The sequence below is a fragment of the Oxyura jamaicensis genome, chromosome 3 (genome assembly GCF_011077185.1).
Source record: "Oxyura jamaicensis isolate SHBP4307 breed ruddy duck chromosome 3, BPBGC_Ojam_1.0, whole genome shotgun sequence".
Taxonomy (NCBI): Eukaryota; Metazoa; Chordata; class Aves; order Anseriformes; family Anatidae; genus Oxyura; species Oxyura jamaicensis.
The window spans coordinates 117,665,628-117,684,960 of record NC_048895.1 but is presented as its reverse complement, the minus strand read 5'-3'; the positions used below and the strand labels follow the sequence as shown (position 1 = coordinate 117,684,960).

At 56.6% G+C, this 19,333-nt stretch overlaps 2 protein-coding genes across 3 annotated transcripts in view; both read left to right on the top strand.

Moving 5' to 3' along the window:
* RAB10 (RAB10, member RAS oncogene family) overlaps positions 1–14,659 on the top strand; it is a 39,044-nt gene extending 24,385 nt beyond the window's left edge. Inside the window, exons 3-6 of the mRNA XM_035320029.1 lie at positions 5,700–5,838; positions 8,671–8,760; positions 9,252–9,353; positions 11,723–14,659. Of these exons, the coding sequence (XP_035175920.1) occupies positions 5,700–5,838; positions 8,671–8,760; positions 9,252–9,353; positions 11,723–11,806 (415 nt within the window). The 3' untranslated portion in view covers positions 11,807–14,659. The remainder of the gene's footprint in view (positions 1–5,699; positions 5,839–8,670; positions 8,761–9,251; positions 9,354–11,722) is intronic.
* A 1,737-nt stretch (positions 14,660–16,396) lies between these two features.
* GAREM2 (GRB2 associated regulator of MAPK1 subtype 2) overlaps positions 16,397–19,333 on the top strand; it is a 7,411-nt gene continuing 4,474 nt past the window's right edge. The window contains exons 1-2 of one of the 2 annotated variants that reach the window (XM_035323207.1): positions 16,397–16,523; positions 19,199–19,280. In XM_035323207.1, coding sequence (XP_035179098.1) covers positions 16,401–16,523; positions 19,199–19,280 — 205 coding nt within the window. In that variant the 5' untranslated portion in view covers positions 16,397–16,400. Of the gene's footprint in view, positions 16,524–19,139; positions 19,281–19,333 lie in introns of both variants that reach the window. The other variant, XM_035323206.1, reaches the window with a different exon arrangement.

Below are 19,333 nucleotides of genomic sequence, written 5' to 3'. Positions count from 1 at the left end.
AAGCCACCAGCCGTGGGCCTAAGGCAGGGTGGGAGCAGAGCTGGGTGCGGCCTGGAAGGTGCGACGCTGATAAACGTCTTCCAATGTTCATGTTCTCAGTAGTTATCGTGGTACAGAGAAGGGAGGGAAAGCAAAGGTGACAAAATAAGAGGGAGTGCCGCTCTAGGAAAAGATGGTGTTATTGTTGCAGAGAGAAAACGCTTTTGAGGAACGGAGTAGCAGAGCTGAAACCTAAGGAATGCAATACCACGTCCTGCAGGCCCCAGGCAGAGCTGCTTTGACATGGGAAGTGCAGAGCTGAGGTGTGCTGTAATTCACTGAACTTCTCGGCACTTGAAAGGTGGTTTTCCTGACGCCGTGGGTGAGGTAGCTTCCAGTGGGCAGGGACGGAGGCGTCACAGCCTAACAGAGGTACGGTTTTGGTCAGCATGCCTTTAGAAAGAGGCAAGTGGGGTGACGGGGGGGTGTTAGAGCTGTTCTAAGAACTGGGGAAAAATAGGAGTGTTTGGGCTGTGAGAGGAGTGACCAAAGCACAGCTTAAAAATTCTAGGTGTGCTGGAAAGGGTTGGCTGGGACCGCGCTAACTTAGGGCCTTTCCCAGTACAGAAGCGTTGCTGCTAGGGTAGGGCTGGGAGGTGGCAAAACGCCCGAGGGGAAGGGAAGCTCATCACAAGGTGGCGTGGTAGCCGCAGGCGCGCCCGTGTTCACAAGGGAATTGACGAAGGAACGGCTTCCTTTCGACTGTTACCTGCACAAACGCGATCCCTGGCTCCGGAGTTCCGTGATCCCCAGAGGACTGGGTGCTGCCAGGCCTCTGGCTTGGCCAGGTGCGGCACCCGTGTGCCTGTAGGAACACACAGGTCAGATCTGCATCCTTCGTCCTGGTGAGATGAAGGAAGTGAAGGCTGGAAGGAAACGCTGTTGTCACCCACAAATCCGAAGGGATAGACGCTGAAGAGAAGGGAGGGCTCCTGAAGGTCAAGGGCGGTGGAAATCAAAGCCGCTGGAAATTCACCAGCGGGAGCAGGAGACTCGGAGAGGATCCTGTTCAGCATAACAGGGAGGAGGTGGAGAAAGGAGAACGTGGAAGGGAAAAAACCCAGATCCACCAGGTATTTCAGAACAGGACTTGACAAATGAGCGGATCACGATGTACCCTGTTTTGCTGTGGCAGAATTTTGCCCAGGAGCCCTCCTTCTGGTTACGCAAGAATACTCTGAGAAAATTGGGAGATATTGGGAGAGTGAACTCAAAAAGCAGCAGCCCAAACACGCTGATGCTGGCGGTGTGGAATGCTGGAGGGATGGGGTTCCAGACACAACGCAGTATTTCGGTAGAGGCTGCTCAGATCCCTCCGGTCTTGACACAAAACTTGTCTACCAGTGGGCTTTCCTACAGTATTTTGTCGGGTTCCCAATTTTAGAAGCAGCCTTATTTTCTTCATGTGCAGCTCTTAATTGTTTAGAGCATGAATATCTTTTTCCATCCGTGCATCTTCCCTGGGAACACACTTACGGCTGGGGAAGCTTCTCCAGAATTGTGTTTTGTTCAGGGACGAGCTTGTTGCAAAAAATAACCGCCCAGCTTGGGACACCTCTCAAGTGAAGGAAACGTGCACCAGCAGAGCGAACCGAAATAGTTCCGTGTGGAAATTCCCTATTAGACACAGGAATTTGCATGGAACAAGGACAGTGGTGGCCAGCCAGAGCTGCAGACAGCCCCACGAGCTAGCGCACGATCAGTGTCATTAATTCTTGCCATTTCCCTAGGAACATCCAAAGGTTAACTCCTGCTGCTCACAGCTTTTGAGGCCATTCACCATGTGCGTAGCTCAAGGTGGAAGAGCGTATTTCGGCATCTGTCTGACTCCCTGTAAAACAACCAGATTCTTCACTAATTACAGATCTTTGTATCTTCTGGCTGAATATTACTTGAGAAACCCCCAAATCTCCAGTAACGAGGTGTCTTACAGCTGCTCCTTTGTGAAGGAAAGCCTTTGACCCAGTTGCTGAGGCTTTCAGAGCGTGCCTGATGCCGGCGGTACGGATTGTTGATGCAGTGGTTTACAAAGCACCGCAAGAAACAGTGGGACAGAATAAACTTCTTAGGGTTATCCTGTGGGAAATGGCTTGGCTTGCTACGTTGAAGACCACGATTTCAAGCTGTGCCGATGAGAGGGATCTTCACAGATCATCAGATCCAATCTCTCGTTGCTGCATCCGCGTGAACCCTTGGTAAACAAACCGTAGTACGTGTTAAGGCTCCCTCAGTCTCTGCTAGGTCAGCTGGAAAGCTGTCCCAGAAATTCCTCTCTCTCGGTTAGACTTGTAATACGGTACAGTCTGTGCATACTTCAGTGTTGGCATGAGACTCATTTGAATAGATTTTTCCCTTTCCTTGTGCTTCTTTCCCCGATCCCCCAGGACAGCCTTCTTTGTACCCGGTTCCCTGGTCCCTCCTGCGCAGCACGGCCTCATTTTCTTTGGCTGTCTCCACGATCCTTGTCTACATCTCTTCCAGCTCGGAGAGCTAGCTGGCTTCCACAGATGCTTTGCCTCCACCGAGGCTTTAATGCACGCCCAGCCTTTCAGAGCGTGTTTTACATCCTCGAGGCACGAGCACCAGAAGGGAACCCAGGGCAGCGAGCAAGGCGCGCGGTCAGGTTGCGTCGTGCCATTTACTCAGGGCGGGTTCGTCCATCCTGGGCGGTTCGAGAACCAAAGCTCACTTCCTCTGCTTGCCTCGGTCAGGCCTCTAATCTCACAGCCATTAAGAGTTATCTTTGAATAATGAATGGAGAGATCCATTAAGGAGGGGAAAGGGCAGAGATGGTGCTGAAATATAATCAGAAGAAGAAAAAAATCCCAGGTTCTTCGCGTTTTCCCTCCCCAGCTTGCTTTTCACCCGTTAGCTTGGCTTCAATTGCCAGAAAAAATTCCTGTAGGAGTGAGCGAAGCGAGTGTTGTAGGTGTGTAGGGCTTGACAAGCAGTGAGTAACAGCTGAGCACTGCCAAAGCCAAACTGCGTAAAAACCAATCTGCGACCTTCGTGGGGTGCTTGCTGGCCTTGTCAGCCGGGGAGAGACTGCCGATGCCATCGGTCCTGGTGGTTTTGGTGAGGCTCCTCGGACATTGCCCGGCCTGGTAAAAGCAAGCCACAGAGGCCTGGATGGGGCGGAGGCGCTACCAAGGCAATGCCCAGCACGCGAGGAGAGCAAATAATCGGTGTGTGAGTGGGAATTCTCTGGAGATTTGTGCAGCAGCCCGTCCCGAGTTTCCTGCTAGGCAGCGTTTTCTTTAGCGGGTTCGATGAAGGAAGAGAGGGGGCGGTCGTTGTATTAAAGCAGGACGAGATGAAGGTGCAAGGTGTAAGAGAGGGCTGGCTCATCGCCCGTACCGCTCCTGAGCCGCTGGAGGAATGTCCCTGGAAAAAGCCCCGTCAATGCAGGAGAGGCCAAGTTCTGAAGTTCGGTGTGCGGCCGCTTCCCCAGAGGTCAGAACCTGCTCAACCACGGGGGAGTGCAGCGGGGTGCAGGAACAGGCATGCTGAAGCCTTCTGGAAGCTTCTGTGCGGCGCTGGATTACTGTCCTGGCTTCTGCTCCCCGGTTACACGCGGGTGAGGCCGGGGTGTTTCAGACCTTTGGCCAGCAAATGAAGTCTGAAGAACTTGGAGTGGCGTGAGGCGGTGCGGGGGCGGTGCAGGAGCTGTGTCTGTGTACCTGGGGCAGGAGGGAAATGCACGCTGCGGGGGTAACCAGAGCTGGCCGAGGACCGACGGCCCTAAATCGCGTTAAGGGAAGCCTCGGGATGCCGTCAGGAGGAACTTCCAGGTGGGACAGAAAGGAGCTGAGGGATTCAGCACCGTTCAAGCCAGCTGTGAAACACCAGGTGTCTCCACATGGGACCCCTGAGTCTGCAGCGCCGGGGCCCTGTGCGGGGCTGCGAAACGCTCCTGAGCAAAGCTGCTCGGCACAGGGGCTGCCCCGCGGCCTCCTGCTCTGCTCTTTGCCCTCTTTCCGCTGTTGTCACCTGCGAGGAGGAGACAGGAGATGAGAGCAGCCGGCCTCAGGGAGTGCTGGACCACAGCCTGCGCCTCCGAGCCCAGCGGAGCCGATGAGACCCGACACTTTGCAGGCCCTGCGTCCCAGGAGCTGTTCTTCACTGATTTAGTGGCATGTGGGGGCTCCCCGTCCGTCAGCTGGTAGGTGGCCAGAAATCTGACGTGTCCTTACACAAATCAAGGGCAGCTCCAGCCAGCGCCTGGTGACGGGGCCGTGGGTGAGCCGGGTCTGCACTGGGCTTGGGGCCGGCAGCACCCACCTTGCACCCAGGCGCTCGCTGCAGCCTCAGAAACGGCCGAAAGGGGACTGAGCTGCCCTGGTGTGACTCGGGGATCTCCTCCCAGGAGATTTGTTTAGCCAAGTCTCGAGCATCCCAGCAAAGATCCCAGAATTAGATGGGAGAGAGGTGCCTTCAGTGATCTTTCACGATCCATTTTCGGCGTCTTCCTTACAGAAATGGACACCTTAATGTTATAGTTCACCTCAGGTTTATTTCTTGCTCGCTTTGATGTAATATTTCAGGGATAGGAGTCTGTAAGGTCGGGTTAAGGCTGTATAAAACTGATCAGAAAACAGAGTTATTCTCAGTTTGAAGTCTGAGTTCCAGCAAATGGCTTTAAACTACAAGAGGTGAGATTGACGTTAGATACAAGGAGGAAATTCTGCCCTCAGAGGGCGGTGAGGCCCTGGCACAGGTCTCCCAGAGAAGCTGTGGGTGCCCCATCCCTGGAGGTGTCCGAGGCCAGGCTGGATGGGGCTGGGGGCAGCCTGGGCTGGTGGGTGGCATCCTGCCCATGGCAGGGGGTAGGAACTGGGGGGGCTTTGGGGTCCCTTCCAACCCAAACCGTTCTGTGGTTCTTTGAAAAAGTTAATGTTTGCCTTGGTGGCTGCCCAGCAGCTGCTGAAACGGGAGGGGATTTTCTCCGGTAGCGCTGCCCCCAGCTCCGCCAAGCAGCCCGCAGCTGCTGGGAGCCTCGCGCAGACTGCAGATTGTATTTTGGTCTGGTTTGGAAGAACTGGTCGGTAAAAGGAGAGTGGCTGGGACAGCGCCGTGCCCGGTGTTGTTCAGGCCCAGTGCCGTTGCTCCCAGTGCCGTCGAAGCGCTGTGAGAGCATTTCTTGCTCCCGGTCGCTGCTCTCCACCGGGGCTCAGAAGTCTTTGGGACGCTGCCCTGAGGTGAGAGACTTGGAAAGAAAGGCTTCTTTTGGACAAAAGTTTGGAGTTGTCAGTAAAAATACAGAGCTTAAAATGAACAAACTCCTACCGTGGCTTGATACCGGCCGTATTTACTGGGGTAAGACACCAGACCCGCCGTGGCTTTCTGCTTTGCTGTTCATTGGGTAACTGAGAAGGCAGAAGACGAAGCTGTGCAAGCCCCGTTAAGCAGTCCAACGTCTTTCCTCTGCCCTATTTTTTTCTGAAAAGTGTTTTTTAAAACAATCTCATTTAAAGTACAACCCAGAAGAGAAGCTTCAAGCCTTGAGCTTCTGTGGCTTACTGAAGCTTCCTTTTATTGTTCTCTGGAGGTTCAGCTGCATCTGGGAGGGAGAGGGCCTTCCCTGCTGCCTCCCCTGCCGCTCGGAGTCGGACCCCGTTGGTTTCTGTGGAGCTTGCCTCTGACACGCGCTCTCTTTGCAGGGACACGGCAGGGCAGGAACGATTTCACACCATCACCACCTCCTACTACAGAGGTGCCATGGGAATCATGCTGGTGTACGACATCACCAACGCCAAGAGCTTTGAAAACATCAGCAAGTGGCTCAGAAACATAGATGAGGTGAGTACCGGCCGTACGGTCCCAGCCCGGGCTGTTTGTGGTGACCTGCAGAGCATCTGCTGAGTCCCACAGAGTGCACCTTACACTTCTGTACTGGCACAGGGTGCGGTGCACGACTCACCGTGGGGTTTGGGAGCTGTTCTGAACCTGGCCCATCAATGCAATAACACTTCAGGCTGTCCTGAACCAGGCTACCTCCTGCCTTCCCCCTCTCGGCTCTCCCCGCAGCGGCAGGGAGGGTTGCACCACCACACGGGGGCTGGCGGTGTCCGGGTGCGTTAAATCCGTGCGTGAACCAACTTTGTGCCTGAGCTGGAGAATACGTGGAGGTGGGGAACGCACCCCTTGGTAACTGGGCATTGCTGTGTCCAGGAGGAGCTGCCACCGCAAGGCGGTGTGCAAAGGAGCTGCGCTGAGCCGTAAGCTGTAGAGCAGCTGTGGAGAGATGTAGCACCTCTGATACGAACCCGCTTTATTAGGATGGCTGCGTGGTCCTCAAACGTGGTTAAATATGATCGCCTCTGCTCTGTCTCCACCAAACCCGATGTCCTGATGCAGGTTTAGCGTTGCTGTTACAGGTAGCACTGCAGACTGCTCTTGTGGAACGCCAGCAAATCACTGAAAGCAGTTGGGTTTGTTAGGGGAGTGCCAAACAAGGCACTGCTACCTCATCTTACCCCACAAAGCTGGTAAAATTTCAAGTCAGGTCAAGTGAAGCAGAAGAAACTGGTGTGGAAGCAGTCAGTGCCTGGACCCCTGAGAGTTTGTTCTCAGGGAATGCCAAACGTTAGGGAGCAGCACAGCTGTGAGTTTGTACCTGTGGTACGGTGTCCTCTAATGGAATAAGAGTTTGGGCTTCCAGCTCCGTGGTTCTTTAGAGAGCACGGAGATGGCCCTGCGCAGCATCGGCAGGTGGGTGCTGTCAGGCACTGCTGCTCAAAGCACCGGGGCTGGCGAAGGGCTCTTAGAGCAAAAATGTTTCGTTGGGACTGTAACTTTCCTAGCAGAGAAATGGGGAATTGCTGTCAGGGAAAGGCACAGACTGAGGAGGGTGTGCAAGTAAGAAGGGGGGAAAGAGTGGGGTAGGACAGGAAGAGACTCAGCACCGAGCCGAATGTAAGCTTGGAGCCCAGGCCTTCAGATTTGTTGCTTTGTTTAAAAAAAGTCGCGGTGTCCAGGATGTCACGAGGATGTCATTCGTGCCCTTGGGTTTGAGGAAGCGCGTATGTTGGCTCGCCTCCTGTTTTCAGGCCCATGTAGCACAAACCCTGCAGCTGACTTCAGGTGTGCTTGAGCTCCGAGGGTCAGCTCCAGCACTCAGGCTGTATTTGAGAGGTCTGCCGCTGTGTAAGCGGTTCCGTGGGCACGAAAAGTCAACGCTTTTGGTGTCTTAATCTACACGGTGTCTTTGCCATCTGGTTGTTCCTACTCCTTATGACCTGGAGGGAAAAAACTGGGGGCGATTCTCCTGAGGAACGTGAAATGGGTGATTAGTGTGAGCAGGAGTAGTGCATGCATGAAGCTCTTGCCTCTGTAGCTGTGTTAGTAATGCTGCTGGAAAACAGCATTAGGACTGTTGGGGTGGAAGTAAACTCAGATCAGGCTTTCCAAGAAGCTTCTCGTGTCAGGCTGCAAAGTACCTCAGTTATCCACGTAAGTGATGCTTCGTGCCGTGGCTGCTGGAGCCTCTCCCATAGCCTGGTGGGTATCCCTGGAGTGTTCTTGCCTTGTTACGGTGGATGTTGGCAGTGTTTCAGTAACTGGACAGCTGAGGTATTTTTGTCCATGCAGCATTCCTGCAGAAACCATTGGTAGCCTGTTGTGCCTTACGAGGCTGACTCCCTGGGTGTGGGGTCCTGTTCTCCTTGGATCTTGAGCCCGGAGCTCACTTCATTTTTCCCGTGGTGATGGACTGTTGTATGTGCACTCGGCAGAGAGTCAGTGCTGTTTCCCTGCATGAGTTTCCCAGCTCCTGGGTGAAACACTTAGCAGATAGGAAAAAAAGCACAAAGCTGACAGGCGGTCGTGCTCCAGTGGTGGCACCATGCTAGAGAGCTTACATTTCCCTTAGTTATTTAACCCAGGAACTCCTCAGAAACAAACCAACAACAAAAAAGTTGTGTTTTGTTTTTTTGTAACTCATAAACAGCCTTCCTGTTTTAGCTTTGCAGTGGTGGAAAGCACTGCTGTGGCTGTTGGGGAGACTTACCTGGCTGCAGCAAAACTACCCAGACAACCCCCTAAATCATCCCCCAAGAGTACCAGTGTCAGCTGGAGCCGCTGCAGGGCGCGGAGCTGGATTGTTGGCAGCTGTAGTTTGGGAATTCATTTTGTCCTCCAGTGTTCTGGCCTTTGTAGCATTGTTTCTCGAAGTGTCTGCACACGAAAAACCTGAGGCTTCGAAGTGCCAGGCAGGAAGCTGCTTCTCTTCCTGCGTCACTGAACGCAACCCAGCCGGGTCTTGCTAGGCGAATGCTGGTGGCTGGAAGAATCCGCGTCGCAAAACAGCACTGAGTCCTTTTCAGAAAGGAAGACTTCCCACTTAGACTGCACAAATAAAAGGGAAGGGGAAGGATAACTGCCGTTGGGATGGCGGCAGTCCTGTCTCGGTGCTGCTGTCGTTGTCCAGTTCCACTTCCTGGATACCTGAGCCCTTTGGTTTAAGGGCAGGGTCTGAAGAATGCTTCCTGACAGTCTTTGTTAGGACTGGGAAAGGAGCTGGTGAGCTGGGCGTGTAAGCGTTACCCTGGACTCGAAGCCGCGTGGAAATCCAGGAGCGCAGCAGCTGCTTGCTGGGCGAGATGTGTAAACCTGTCTGTTATCTCGTTTTAGCATGCCAATGAAGATGTGGAGAGGATGCTGTTAGGAAACAAGTGCGACATGGAAGATAAAAGAGTTGTTCCTAAAGCAAAAGGTGAACAGGTAGGTGTGGACAGAAACTCGCTTATCCAAGTAAGCAAATGAGTGCCAAGGCTTCCTGCCATTGTCGGGTGGTTTAAGTGCCACGGCGGGGCACGCCAGGGAACAAACGAGCTGGGTTTGCTGGCTCGTAAGCCTGAGGAATGTTTTCCTGGAAGTTTCATTGTGAACAACTGCCTGAACGGAGTGAGTTCTTTTTGGGATAGCTAAAATTCTGCAAGCAACCTTTAAGTTACTTGTTGTGGCTGATTTGTGTGGTATCTGTCCCCGTGTTCAGGCATCAGCTTGTAATTTAAGACACTTTAACTGCTGTTTCTGATTTAAGTTCTGAATCTTCTTTTGTGACGTTTTGCTTAGCTAGGACATTTTCTGATGCCTGCCACACAGAGAGTTACGTGCTCATAAATGTTAAATGTGCTCATCCCAAAGTTGCAGCAGCATCGACTGAATAACGCCGCAGTGACACTAACCTTCTCTTTTCTGTTTTGGTTTAGATTGCTAGGGAGCATGGTATTAGGTTTTTCGAAACTAGTGCAAAAGCAAATATAAACATTGAGAAGGCATTCCTCACATTAGCAGAAGACATTCTTCGAAAGGTAGGTGATCACGGGATGTGCTTGGGGAAAAAGTCCTAAAATGGCAGCGCCTGTTTCCTTTGATGTTCACCTGAATCGTTGTGGCTTTTTACTTTGGTATGCTCAGACAAACAAGTCCCTGAAGGAAGGCTCTTGTACATCTGAAGCTTGTTTGATGTTTCATTCTGGTGCTGGTACTATCTAGAGGGAGCAGCGTACATCAAAGCACCAAGGAACTCCTGGTTGTTTGCTCCTTAACCTCAGTTGTATCACACGCGTGCTTGCAGTTAAAACATTTGAATTAATTTGGAGGAGAATTCTCCTTTCCCTGCCACCTTCATTCTTACTGCTTCGTGGAGAAGGAACCTGAAGGTTTATCCCCTCCTGTCTCAGGTGCCTGGCGTTGTTTTAATCCTGGGGAGACCGAAGTCACTGGAACTCAGGGATGAGCCCTGGCGTTGCTTTTCTGTTCTGTCTTCCCAGTCTGTGTGTGAGGTGGGCCGCAGGGTGTCCTCAGATTTCTCTTCTAAGCAGACTGTGTCCCTCTGTGAAAACAACTTGCAGCAACAGAGAATCCATCGGAACCTCAGTAGACTTTTCTGGTGGCTGTACTTCAAAACTAACTGCTTTAAAACACGAGCTTCATTGCTGGTGTCCCAGAACATGGTTCACCGCGTAGTTGTTGAATCCTGTGAGGACCTTTTTCCTCAAACAAACGAATCCTGTCTTTTCCCCAATTCTGCCCTGCCACGTTAGCATTTGCCTGTTTTTTTCAGCTGTGCCTTTAGCCATTTCTATCAGTACAGTGTAAAAAGCCCTAAGTTTCTGCTGGGATTCTGAATGAGTGGACCTGTCACTTCTGGTTGTTAGTGGCTGCCCCTCCAAGCCTCCGCGTTTCACCGGAAGCCTCGGCCAGCAGGTTAAATCGCAGCTGAGAGGAGAACGCGGATCACCAGGGCTTCCTGGTGGCTGCTTCCCTCTCCTGAAATACGCCACGAAGAGGGCTGTCTTTGCTGGGTCACGTACCCAAAGCTTCGTATGCCCAGAGCTACGAGATGCCGCTGTCCTTGTATCCCTGGTGTCTGTCCTAAGCTGGAGAAGCCTCGGCTTCCAATAGCTGCCGCTGTTTTGGTGCTGGATTGAGCTGAGCAGACATGCAGGTGGCTCCAGGGCTGATTTTCAGTTAGTTTGTGTTCTCCTGTCCCGAGGACTTGATTAAGCCCCGTGCTGGCGTGTCCCTGCGTACGACCAGGTCACGTCTCCGGCACGGAAACTGTGAGCTCGAGAGGCGTGGGTTGGCCACCTGCAGCACGTGGCCAACTCCAGCAGGTGTGCCTTGTTCCTAAACGCTTCCATTTTTCCGTGCCCCAGGTTAGCAGTAGGGACAGGACCATCTTCCCCCACGTGAATGCTATCGGTAACGTCGTCCGGGTTAATTGGTTGGAAACTCAGTGCGAGGTCACCGCTGAGTCTGTCCTCAGCCCTTTTGAATACGCCGCTGCTCAACGTGCCTTGGTCGCAGCCCTAGGCCGGAGTTGTTTCTTCATCGGTTTTTGACGAGCTTTACGTGAGGAAGCGACTGCAAATCGTTGGCCTTTGGCAAACAGGAGGGTTCCTAACCTAAAGGGTCCTGCTGCGCCTCCTGACCTTTACATTTTTACTCCGTGCATTTGTCTGAAGAACGGGGCCGGGCGGGCGATGGCTCGCTGTTGCGAGGCTGCGGAGTAGAGAATAAGAAGAGGAGTGTAGGGACTAAAGTGCTGTGTTCTCACAGATGTTTAGATTCGTTTCTAAACAGCTGAAAATAGATGCCAGCATCTGATGAAAACCACAGGACTTCAGGTTTTGTTTTGGTCAAACCAAGCTTACATCCCGTGGTGCAGATGAGATGTTTTGTGCGCTGCCTCGGAATCCGGTGTCCCGATTCACTGGAAGGCAGATGCTTTTGCTTTGCTATTTTTTTCCTTTATCCATAAATAAAATTACTGCCTCATTTTTGAGGTCATTAGTTCACATAATTTAACTTCAGCTTGTTTAAGTTGCACACTGTGATTTACTCCCCCAAAGTCCGAGTGGCAGTTCTAGAAGCGGGATCTGGAAGTAATTCCTGTTCACTTTGGGGTGGTCCTGGTTCGAAAGCTTTTCCCAGATTTCTGATCGCTGTGGATTTAAAACAACAGCCACAAAACAATCCTGAGACTGATTTTGCACGCCTGTGCTGGCGAGGGAAGGAGGATTCCCTGCCTTTCTGCAGAGCTCTTTGCCCGTGGTTTATTTGGGGTGTTACTTGGTGGTGTCGGTCCTTCTGTGAGCCGTACCTCTTCAGCTCTGAATGCTCTCGTTCCGAACGTCTCGGGAGTTACCTAACCTTCTTGCTTGTTTCGTTGCAGACCCCTGTAAAAGAGCCCAACAGTGAAAATGTAGATATCAGCAGTGGAGGTGGGGTGACAGGCTGGAAGAGCAAGTGTTGCTGAACGTTCTCCTATATCACCAATCGCCATCCACCGCTCCTTTTTTCTCGCTGCAAAACAAACCACTCTGCCCGTTTTTAACCCTAAACCGATGTTCTGTTCCTCATCTTAACAAGCTCCTGTCTCCCTTTGGTTTTCTGTTTAGGACAGCTTGCGTACTATCATTTCCTCACCATGTATAGGAAAATCATCTCCGTGACTTCATTTTCTAATGTACCTGCTCAACTTACCGCTGCGTTTTGGTTGTATTATAGTCCCGTTCCCCTGACATTAAAACATAGCAATCACACTCAACTCTACTCTGCAAATTGTATAAGAATAAAAGTTAGAATTAACACTTTATTTTGTACAACAGTGGAATTTTCTGTCATGGATAATGTGCTTGAGTCACCGTATTCCCTAGAAGCATCAGCAAAAGAGCCAGGAAAACTCATTTTCGCCTTGAGTGTGTGAACGGGGTTTATTTTGTCCTGTGCCTTATGTGGAAAGGAACTTTTATTTTCACTTTTGTTTCTCTTCTGGTGGAAGCATGTGCAGGAGACATACCTACCATCCACACCTGATCATTTGAAAATACTGAACTCTTTTGTGATTGCTTTCTGTAACTGTTGGTGTAATGCATCGAGGACAAAGGGTGGTGCAAACAGTACTGCATTTAATCTGCTCTGTCTCCTTTCTGGTGATCTACCCCTCCGGAACTGTTCCTGCTGCCATTTTTTTTCTCACTCGCAGCTCTTTCCTTTTTGCCTGCATGCTGCTTTTATTTGCTTTCCTTCATGGTGTGATGTGTTAATTAAAAGGATGGCAACGCGGTATGTTTGCCAAAAACTTAATACAAAGCACTGATTTAGCTTTCGAGGTAAAATGTTGACGATACCTACTAATTTCCCTCTAGCCAATGTCGGTTCACTAGTATATCTCCTCTCCTCCTGCATAGCCCTTGGGTTTTATGATATGGAAGAGTTATTTGCATGCACTAGTTTTCTATGGAGGGTGATGTGGTTGTCTACTTTATGTGTATGAATATAACATGCGATTCCCAAACTGACAGCAGTTAACATGAACTTTTAAGTTCTGTCTCTCACTGTTAGCCGCTCCAACAAGATGGCCGGTAGCCTAGCAAGAGGCTGAGTACAACTAGATTAAAAAAGAAAAAAAAAAAAGGAAGAAAAAACAAGTCGGCAGTTTAATTTATTACCTCCCTGAAAACTTTCCACTTTCCAGTGTTACAAGCTCCATCCTTCGTGCTGCGGTCAGTCTCGGCTCGCTCCCGGGGCCCGGGCTCGCGGGCTGTGCCGCCGCGTCCCCGCCAGGCGCCCGCGCTCGCGCGCTGCGGTGGCTTCGGGTTTGAAAGGAAGGGGGTTAGGGGCCGCCAGCCTGACTTGGTAGGCTGCTCCCGCCCAGCCGCGTGCTCGGGCTGCAGGAGCAGTCGTGCGTTCACTCGCCTTGCATTTGAAACGCGGCGCAGGAGAGCTGCTCCAGCCGAGGACACAAAGATGATCCAAACAGCCGCTTCCCCCCCGGCCTCGCGGTCTCTGAAGCTGGACGAGCTCGCGCCTCCCTCTTGTCCGCTTGGGTTTTGGACTTGCTCCAGTAAATAAAGTAGTAACTAACGCTGATTTAATTTTAATGAAATGACGGTGTTTTAGCAGTGAAGTTCTCGTTTTGAACGGCTTCCCGTGTAGTAACTCGGCCGCCGTGTCTCCCTTTTCCCCGTGTCTTGGCATTTTGTCTGTGTTAGCCCTTCCCAGCCCCGTGGCTGGTGGCCAGGCGGGCCCGGGACCCCCGCGGGCAGACGGCTCGGGTCGGTCCCCCCGCGCTGCGCCTGGGGGCCAGCGCTGTAAGTAGCGTCCGGCTGCCTTCTGGTTAAACCTGCACTTTTCAACGTTATCAAAAAGGGAAAATGGAGAAAGAGACATCATTTTTTTTTTTTTTGTCTAATCTTTGTTTTAAACATGAGCTTTTTATTTGCTTCTGGGGGCTTGGCTCCTTCTGTGTGAATCTGTCGGGCTCGTCTGCAGGCGCTGCGCTCGTAGTGCCCGGGCCGGGGGAGCGCAGCCCCCTCCCTACCCCCCGGTACCTGCAGACAGGTCGAGGTGGTCCTCTTCTGTCCCTGTAAAAACACGACTTGTAACCAGGTGGCTTTCTTTTGTTTTGGGAGCGCAAGGCCCCGCTGAGGAGGAGTGAGCAACAAGAGTCAATTCTGATGCTAAAAAAGTAATAATAAGCGCGTTGGAGGAATTTGCAGTAACTTTATTTCTGCTGGTATCTCAATTTACCGCTCGCTACCCAACTAACTGCTTGTGGCACCTGCCTGTGGAAGCCCCCCCGGCCCCGCCTGGGGATTGAAGCCGAAGCCTGCCCGGACCCCCCCAGAGCCCCTCGAGCCCCCCGGGCGCCGCCGCGCTGGATCCGGCCGTGCCAGCAGCCGCGGGCTCTCGCGTCCCCGGCCGGCAGCGGAACCCCCAGTGCTCCCTTTTGTCACGGCAAAATGTAACTTAATTAAATTGGTAATGATGAACTAAACCCCGAGGTTGGGTCTATTGTATAAGCGTGTTACCGGCTTTGTACGTGGCACGGTGGCGTGGCCGGGGCGGCGCGGGCGGCGCGGGGCGAGGTGAAAGCCGCGCTTCGTACGATCGGACTTGGATGGTGGAAAAAACAGCATCGACTTCAGGTCTAGGAGTAATTCCCATGCCTACAATTTTTTACTTAATCTTTTAATATTTTTGCTACTCCACTCTGGCTTTTTATTTAAAACACATCCTTTTGTACCACTTACTGTATCAAATTGTATAAAAGATCACTGTCCCATTCTTGGTCATACCAAGAGCAAATAAAAGCTTTTATAAACTTGCACTGGTTACTTCCTGGGCCCCTTCCCGGCGCCTTCCCCCCGCAGCCCCCGCGGGCTCTGCTTCGCAGCCCGTGCTGGCTGTGGCCACGCGGCTGCGTTAAACCCATCGGAGCTGGTCCCGGCTGGAAGGGACCCAGTTTATTACAGCCATCACTTGCCCTTTTGTGTAGAAAGCGTCAGCCGCTTCTCGTGGGCAGGCGAGGCTGGGAGTGGGCTGGTGGGGCTGTCCTGGGGGTGAGCCCCCAGCTCCTCAACAAGGCGGCCAGGAGCTTTTGGGAACCCTTGAAACGGGGGCAGCCTCCCTGCGGATGGGGCCCTGATGTGCCAGCCGCTGGGTTTCCACCCTGGGGGAGCCGTGTGTGCTTCCCGGGAGCCGCTCGCTGCAGCTTCTCCGCGCTCGATGTCACCAGTAACCAAGTCCCCTGTCCTGCTGGAGGCACCCCGGGGCCCGCTGGCCCTGCTCCTGGCCTCAACTTCTGGGTAGAGCTGCGCGGTGCCAGGAGCTGGACTCGATGATCCTTACGGGTCCCCTCCCACTCGGGATATTCCAGGATTCTGCGATTCCTCGTGTTGGCCAGCCCCATCTCTGCCAGCAGGTATCAGCTCTGTGTCCCCCGAGCTGCGGGCAAGTGGTGCCCCGAGCCCCCTGCAGGCTTTGGGCTGTGCCCAGGCTGGGGACGTTGCCTGTCCCTGTCCCCCTGTCCTTGGCTGCAGCCTCGGGTTGGTGCCACCGCCGCCGTGTCACCCATGGGAGGTGGCAGCTCGCAGCCTGGCCCCAGAGCCCAGCGTGGCCGCAGCACCGGGCACCGACCCGCCCGTGCTCGCTGCTCCCTCTGCTCCTCCGGGCTCCTCGTCCCAAATCCCCAGGGGTAAGGGCTGGGGGAGCGGCACCTCGAGCCCCGAGGTGCTGTAGGCCATGAGCACGTCCCCAGCGCCCAGGGACCTTCCCCTGGTGTCCCCAGTGGGGGTGGCCACGGGCCAGCACTTGGTGTCGGTGCCATCCACACGTGTCCAAGGGAGAGGGGCCCAGTGGGGTGGGGGCAGGACCAGGGGGGTGCTCCTGTGGCTTTTGGGGTCCCCTGGGACATCCCCACCGGGACTGAGGAGGATGCAGCACCCCCAGGCACCCCAAAACTGCCCCGAGGGTGCCCAAGGCCAGGCTGGATGGGGCTGGGGGCAGCCTGGGCTGGGGGCAGGGGTTGTGCCCATGGCAGGGGGTGGCACTGGGGGGGGGCTCTGAGGACCCCCCCAGCCCAGACCCCTCAGTGAGCCCCCCTGCAGCTGCATCCCACGGCTGTGGGGGCACCGGGGGGCGCTGACCTGAGCCCCCCGGCCCAGACCCTGCATGCACCCCCCCAATAAATAAATAAAATAAATACAATAAAATAAATAAAATAAATACCCGAGCCTCATTCCTCCCACACCTTCTCCCCCAGCTCGGGGGGGGGGCAGCACCCCCCAACCCCTCCCTCACCCCCAGATCCGGGGGGGAACCAAACCAGCCGGTGGGGAAGGAGGGGGAAGGTTGCGGGGAGGGGGTGGGGGGGCTCCGCAGCCCCCCGGGAGCCCTCAGGGGCCGGGCAAAGGCTCAGAGCTCCGCCGCGGGGGCGGCTCCCGCCTGCCCCCCCCCCCTTTTCCCCTTCCCCCTGCCCCGGCTCCGGTCCCGGTGGCGGCGGCGATGGAGCCCGGCGCTGCCGCCGCCCCCCCCCCGCGGCCCGGGGGCGGCCTGAGGCGGCGGCGATGCGGCGGCGATGGAGAAGCTGGCGGCGGGGCTGGCCCGGCTCCGCTGGAGCCCCGCGGCGCTGCCCCTGGACGCGATCGTCAGCAAGTGCCGGCTGCCCACGTTGGTCTGCCTGGGGCAGGGTGAGAGCGGGGGGACGGGGGCACGGGGGGGACAGGGGGACGGGAACGGGGGTGGGGACAGAGGGACGGGGACGGGGGTGGGGATGGGGACACAGAGGGATGGGGACAGGGGGTGGGGATGGGGACAGGGACAGGGACAGGGGTAGGGATGGGGACAGGGACGGGGACAGGGATGGGGACAGAGGGACAGGGACAGAGGGACGGGGACGGGGTGGGGATGGGGACAGGGACAGGGACGGGGACAGGGATGGGGACAGAGGGATGGGGACAGAGGGACAGGGGCAGAGGGACGGGGACAGGGGGTGGGGATGGGGACACAGAGGCATGGGGACAGGGATGGGGATGGCGACAGAGGGATGGGGACAGAGGGACAGGGGGTGGGGATGGGGACAGAGGAATGGGGACAGGGATGGGGATAGGGACAGTGGGATGGGGACAGAGGGACAGGGACAGAGGGACAGGGGCTGGGGAGAGAGGGATGGGGACAGGGACAGGATTGGGGACAGATGGACAGGGACAGGGGACGGGGCTCAGGGGATGGGGACAGGGATGGGGACAGGGGATGGGGTTGGGGACAGAGGAACAGGGACAGAGGGATGGGGACAGGGATCAGGAAAGGGATGGGAAGCATGAGGGGTGCAGGGGACAGGGACAGAGGGACAGGGAGCGGTGGAGGGATGGGAGTGAGGCAGGGCTGGAGGGGCTGGGGTTGGACGGGGGGACAGGGACAGGAAGGGACAGGAAGGAGGTGAGGCAGGGGTGGAGGGGACAGGGAGCAGGGGAGGGCTGGGAGAGGGGGGTCGGGGGCCGGGGGCTGGGGGGGCTGGAGAAAGAGGGGCTGGGAGGGAGGAAGGGCTGCAGCGGATGGGGTCGGACAGAGGGACGGGGACAGACAGGGACAGGGATGGAGCAGACGGGGATGGAGGGGCTGGGGAGGAGGGGAGGGCGAGGGGGGGGGTGGGTGTTGGGGCTGGGAGGGGTGGGACGGGGACAGGATGGGGACGGAGGGCACGAGGGGAGACGAAGGCCGGAGGCGTGAGGAGGAGGAGGGCGGCTGGAGGCTGGGTGACCCGGGGCTGTGCGGGTCCCCTGCGGGGGGTGGTGCCAGGTGTCACCCCTGTCCCCTGCAGGACACGGTGTGTGTGTGTGTGTGTCGCAGTTTGGGGGTCTCCCACCTTTTGGGGTGCCCTGGGGGGGTCCCAGCTGTGCCGCCCCCTCCCCGGGCCCAGGCAGGGGGGACACAAAGGGGCCGCCTGTGCGGGTCTGCCGGGCCAGCGCCGGCCTTTGCCCATTTCCCTGGTAACTGTTGCTGAGATTTCGGGATGGAGGCGCCCGGCACGGCCACGGACCCCCCCTCCTGCACCCCCCTGCTTGGGGATGGAGGCACAGAGCCCCTCAGCTCCCCCCCCCCCCCCCCCCCCCCCCCCCGGGGGGGCCCCCGCCCAGGAAAAGGCCCAAACCCGGGTCCCCCCCCCTTGCCCTGGGGTGCTGGTGATGGCCCCAGCTCGGGCTTGCATTTTCGGATGCTTTCCTGGCCCCTTGGTCTGACCCCGCTGTCCTGAGAGTGGGGGGGCTCTAAGGGGTGAGGGTGGCCGGGGGTCTCTGGGGGTGCCCACGGGGGGACACAGTGGGGCTGCGGCTCAGGAGGGCGGCTTCTGCAGGCTGATGCTCAGAGGGTCAGCGCCTGGGGATGTGCGGGTGCGAGGTGCTGAAAGTGAGATGCTGGGGGGGGCTGTGCCGACCCCAACCAGGGACAGGGACGGGGACAGGGACACCTGGGTGTGAGCACGGCTGCACAGGGCTGCGGGTGTGCGCAGGGAGCCAGGCAGGGCGTGCAGCCGGGGTGGGCACAGCCAGGAGCCCCCTGCCCTGTTGCAGGGGGCAGAGGCAGAGCAGGGTGTCTGGGGACAGGCTGCGCCCCCCGGAGCAGGACGTGTCCCCCCCCCCCCCCCCCCCCAGGACCCCTCCGGAGCCGGCTGCAGCCTGGGGGGTGCCGGGGCCCCCCCGAGCCGCCTGTCCCCGGCCCGCAGCCCCCGTGTCAATAAACTTGTTGTTCGGCCGCTGCCGCAGCCTTTGGAGAGGGACAAAGAAATTGTTTCCAGGGCAACTGGCGGCTCTTGGCAGCGGGCACCTGCTCACCCATCCCCGGGGCTCCCCCCGCGCCCCCTCGGGGCTCCCCCCACGGCCACGTTGTCCCCGTCCCTCCAGCCCCAGAAGCGGAGCTGAGCAAAAGGGGGGGGGGGGGGGGGGTGGGGGGGGGGGGGGTCGGGGGCTCGGCCCCCAGCTCTGGGACAGGCTCAGGGAGGGAGGGAGGCGGTGGCTGGGGGGGCACAGGGGGGTTGGGGGCTGTAAAGGAGCCTGGGGGTGGCTGGAGGCAAGGGCGAGAGCTGGGTCCTGGCAACCTCAGCCCCCCCCCCCCCCCCCCAGGTTTGGTGGCACACGGGGTGCGGGGGGACACCAGCAGGACCCCAGGACCCGGCTGGGTGCTGCAAAGCAAGGGGGGGGGGGCTGCTGTCCCGGGGGGGGGGTGGCACCCACGGGTGGGCTCCCCAGGGCTGTGTCCCCCACCGCCCCCTCCCCCTCCCCGGGGCTCAGCCCATCCCCGTCCCCCCGCAGGGGAGTCGGTGGAGGGGGTGAGCGCCCAGGACGTGCTCCTGATCCACTCCTGCCGCCAGTGGACGACGGTGACGGCCCACAGCCTGGAGGAAGGGCACTACGTCATCGGGCCCAAGATCGACATCCCCCTGCAGTACCCAGGTGGGGACGGGGGCAGGACGGGCTCAGCCCCCCCCCCCCAGGATGGGGATGGG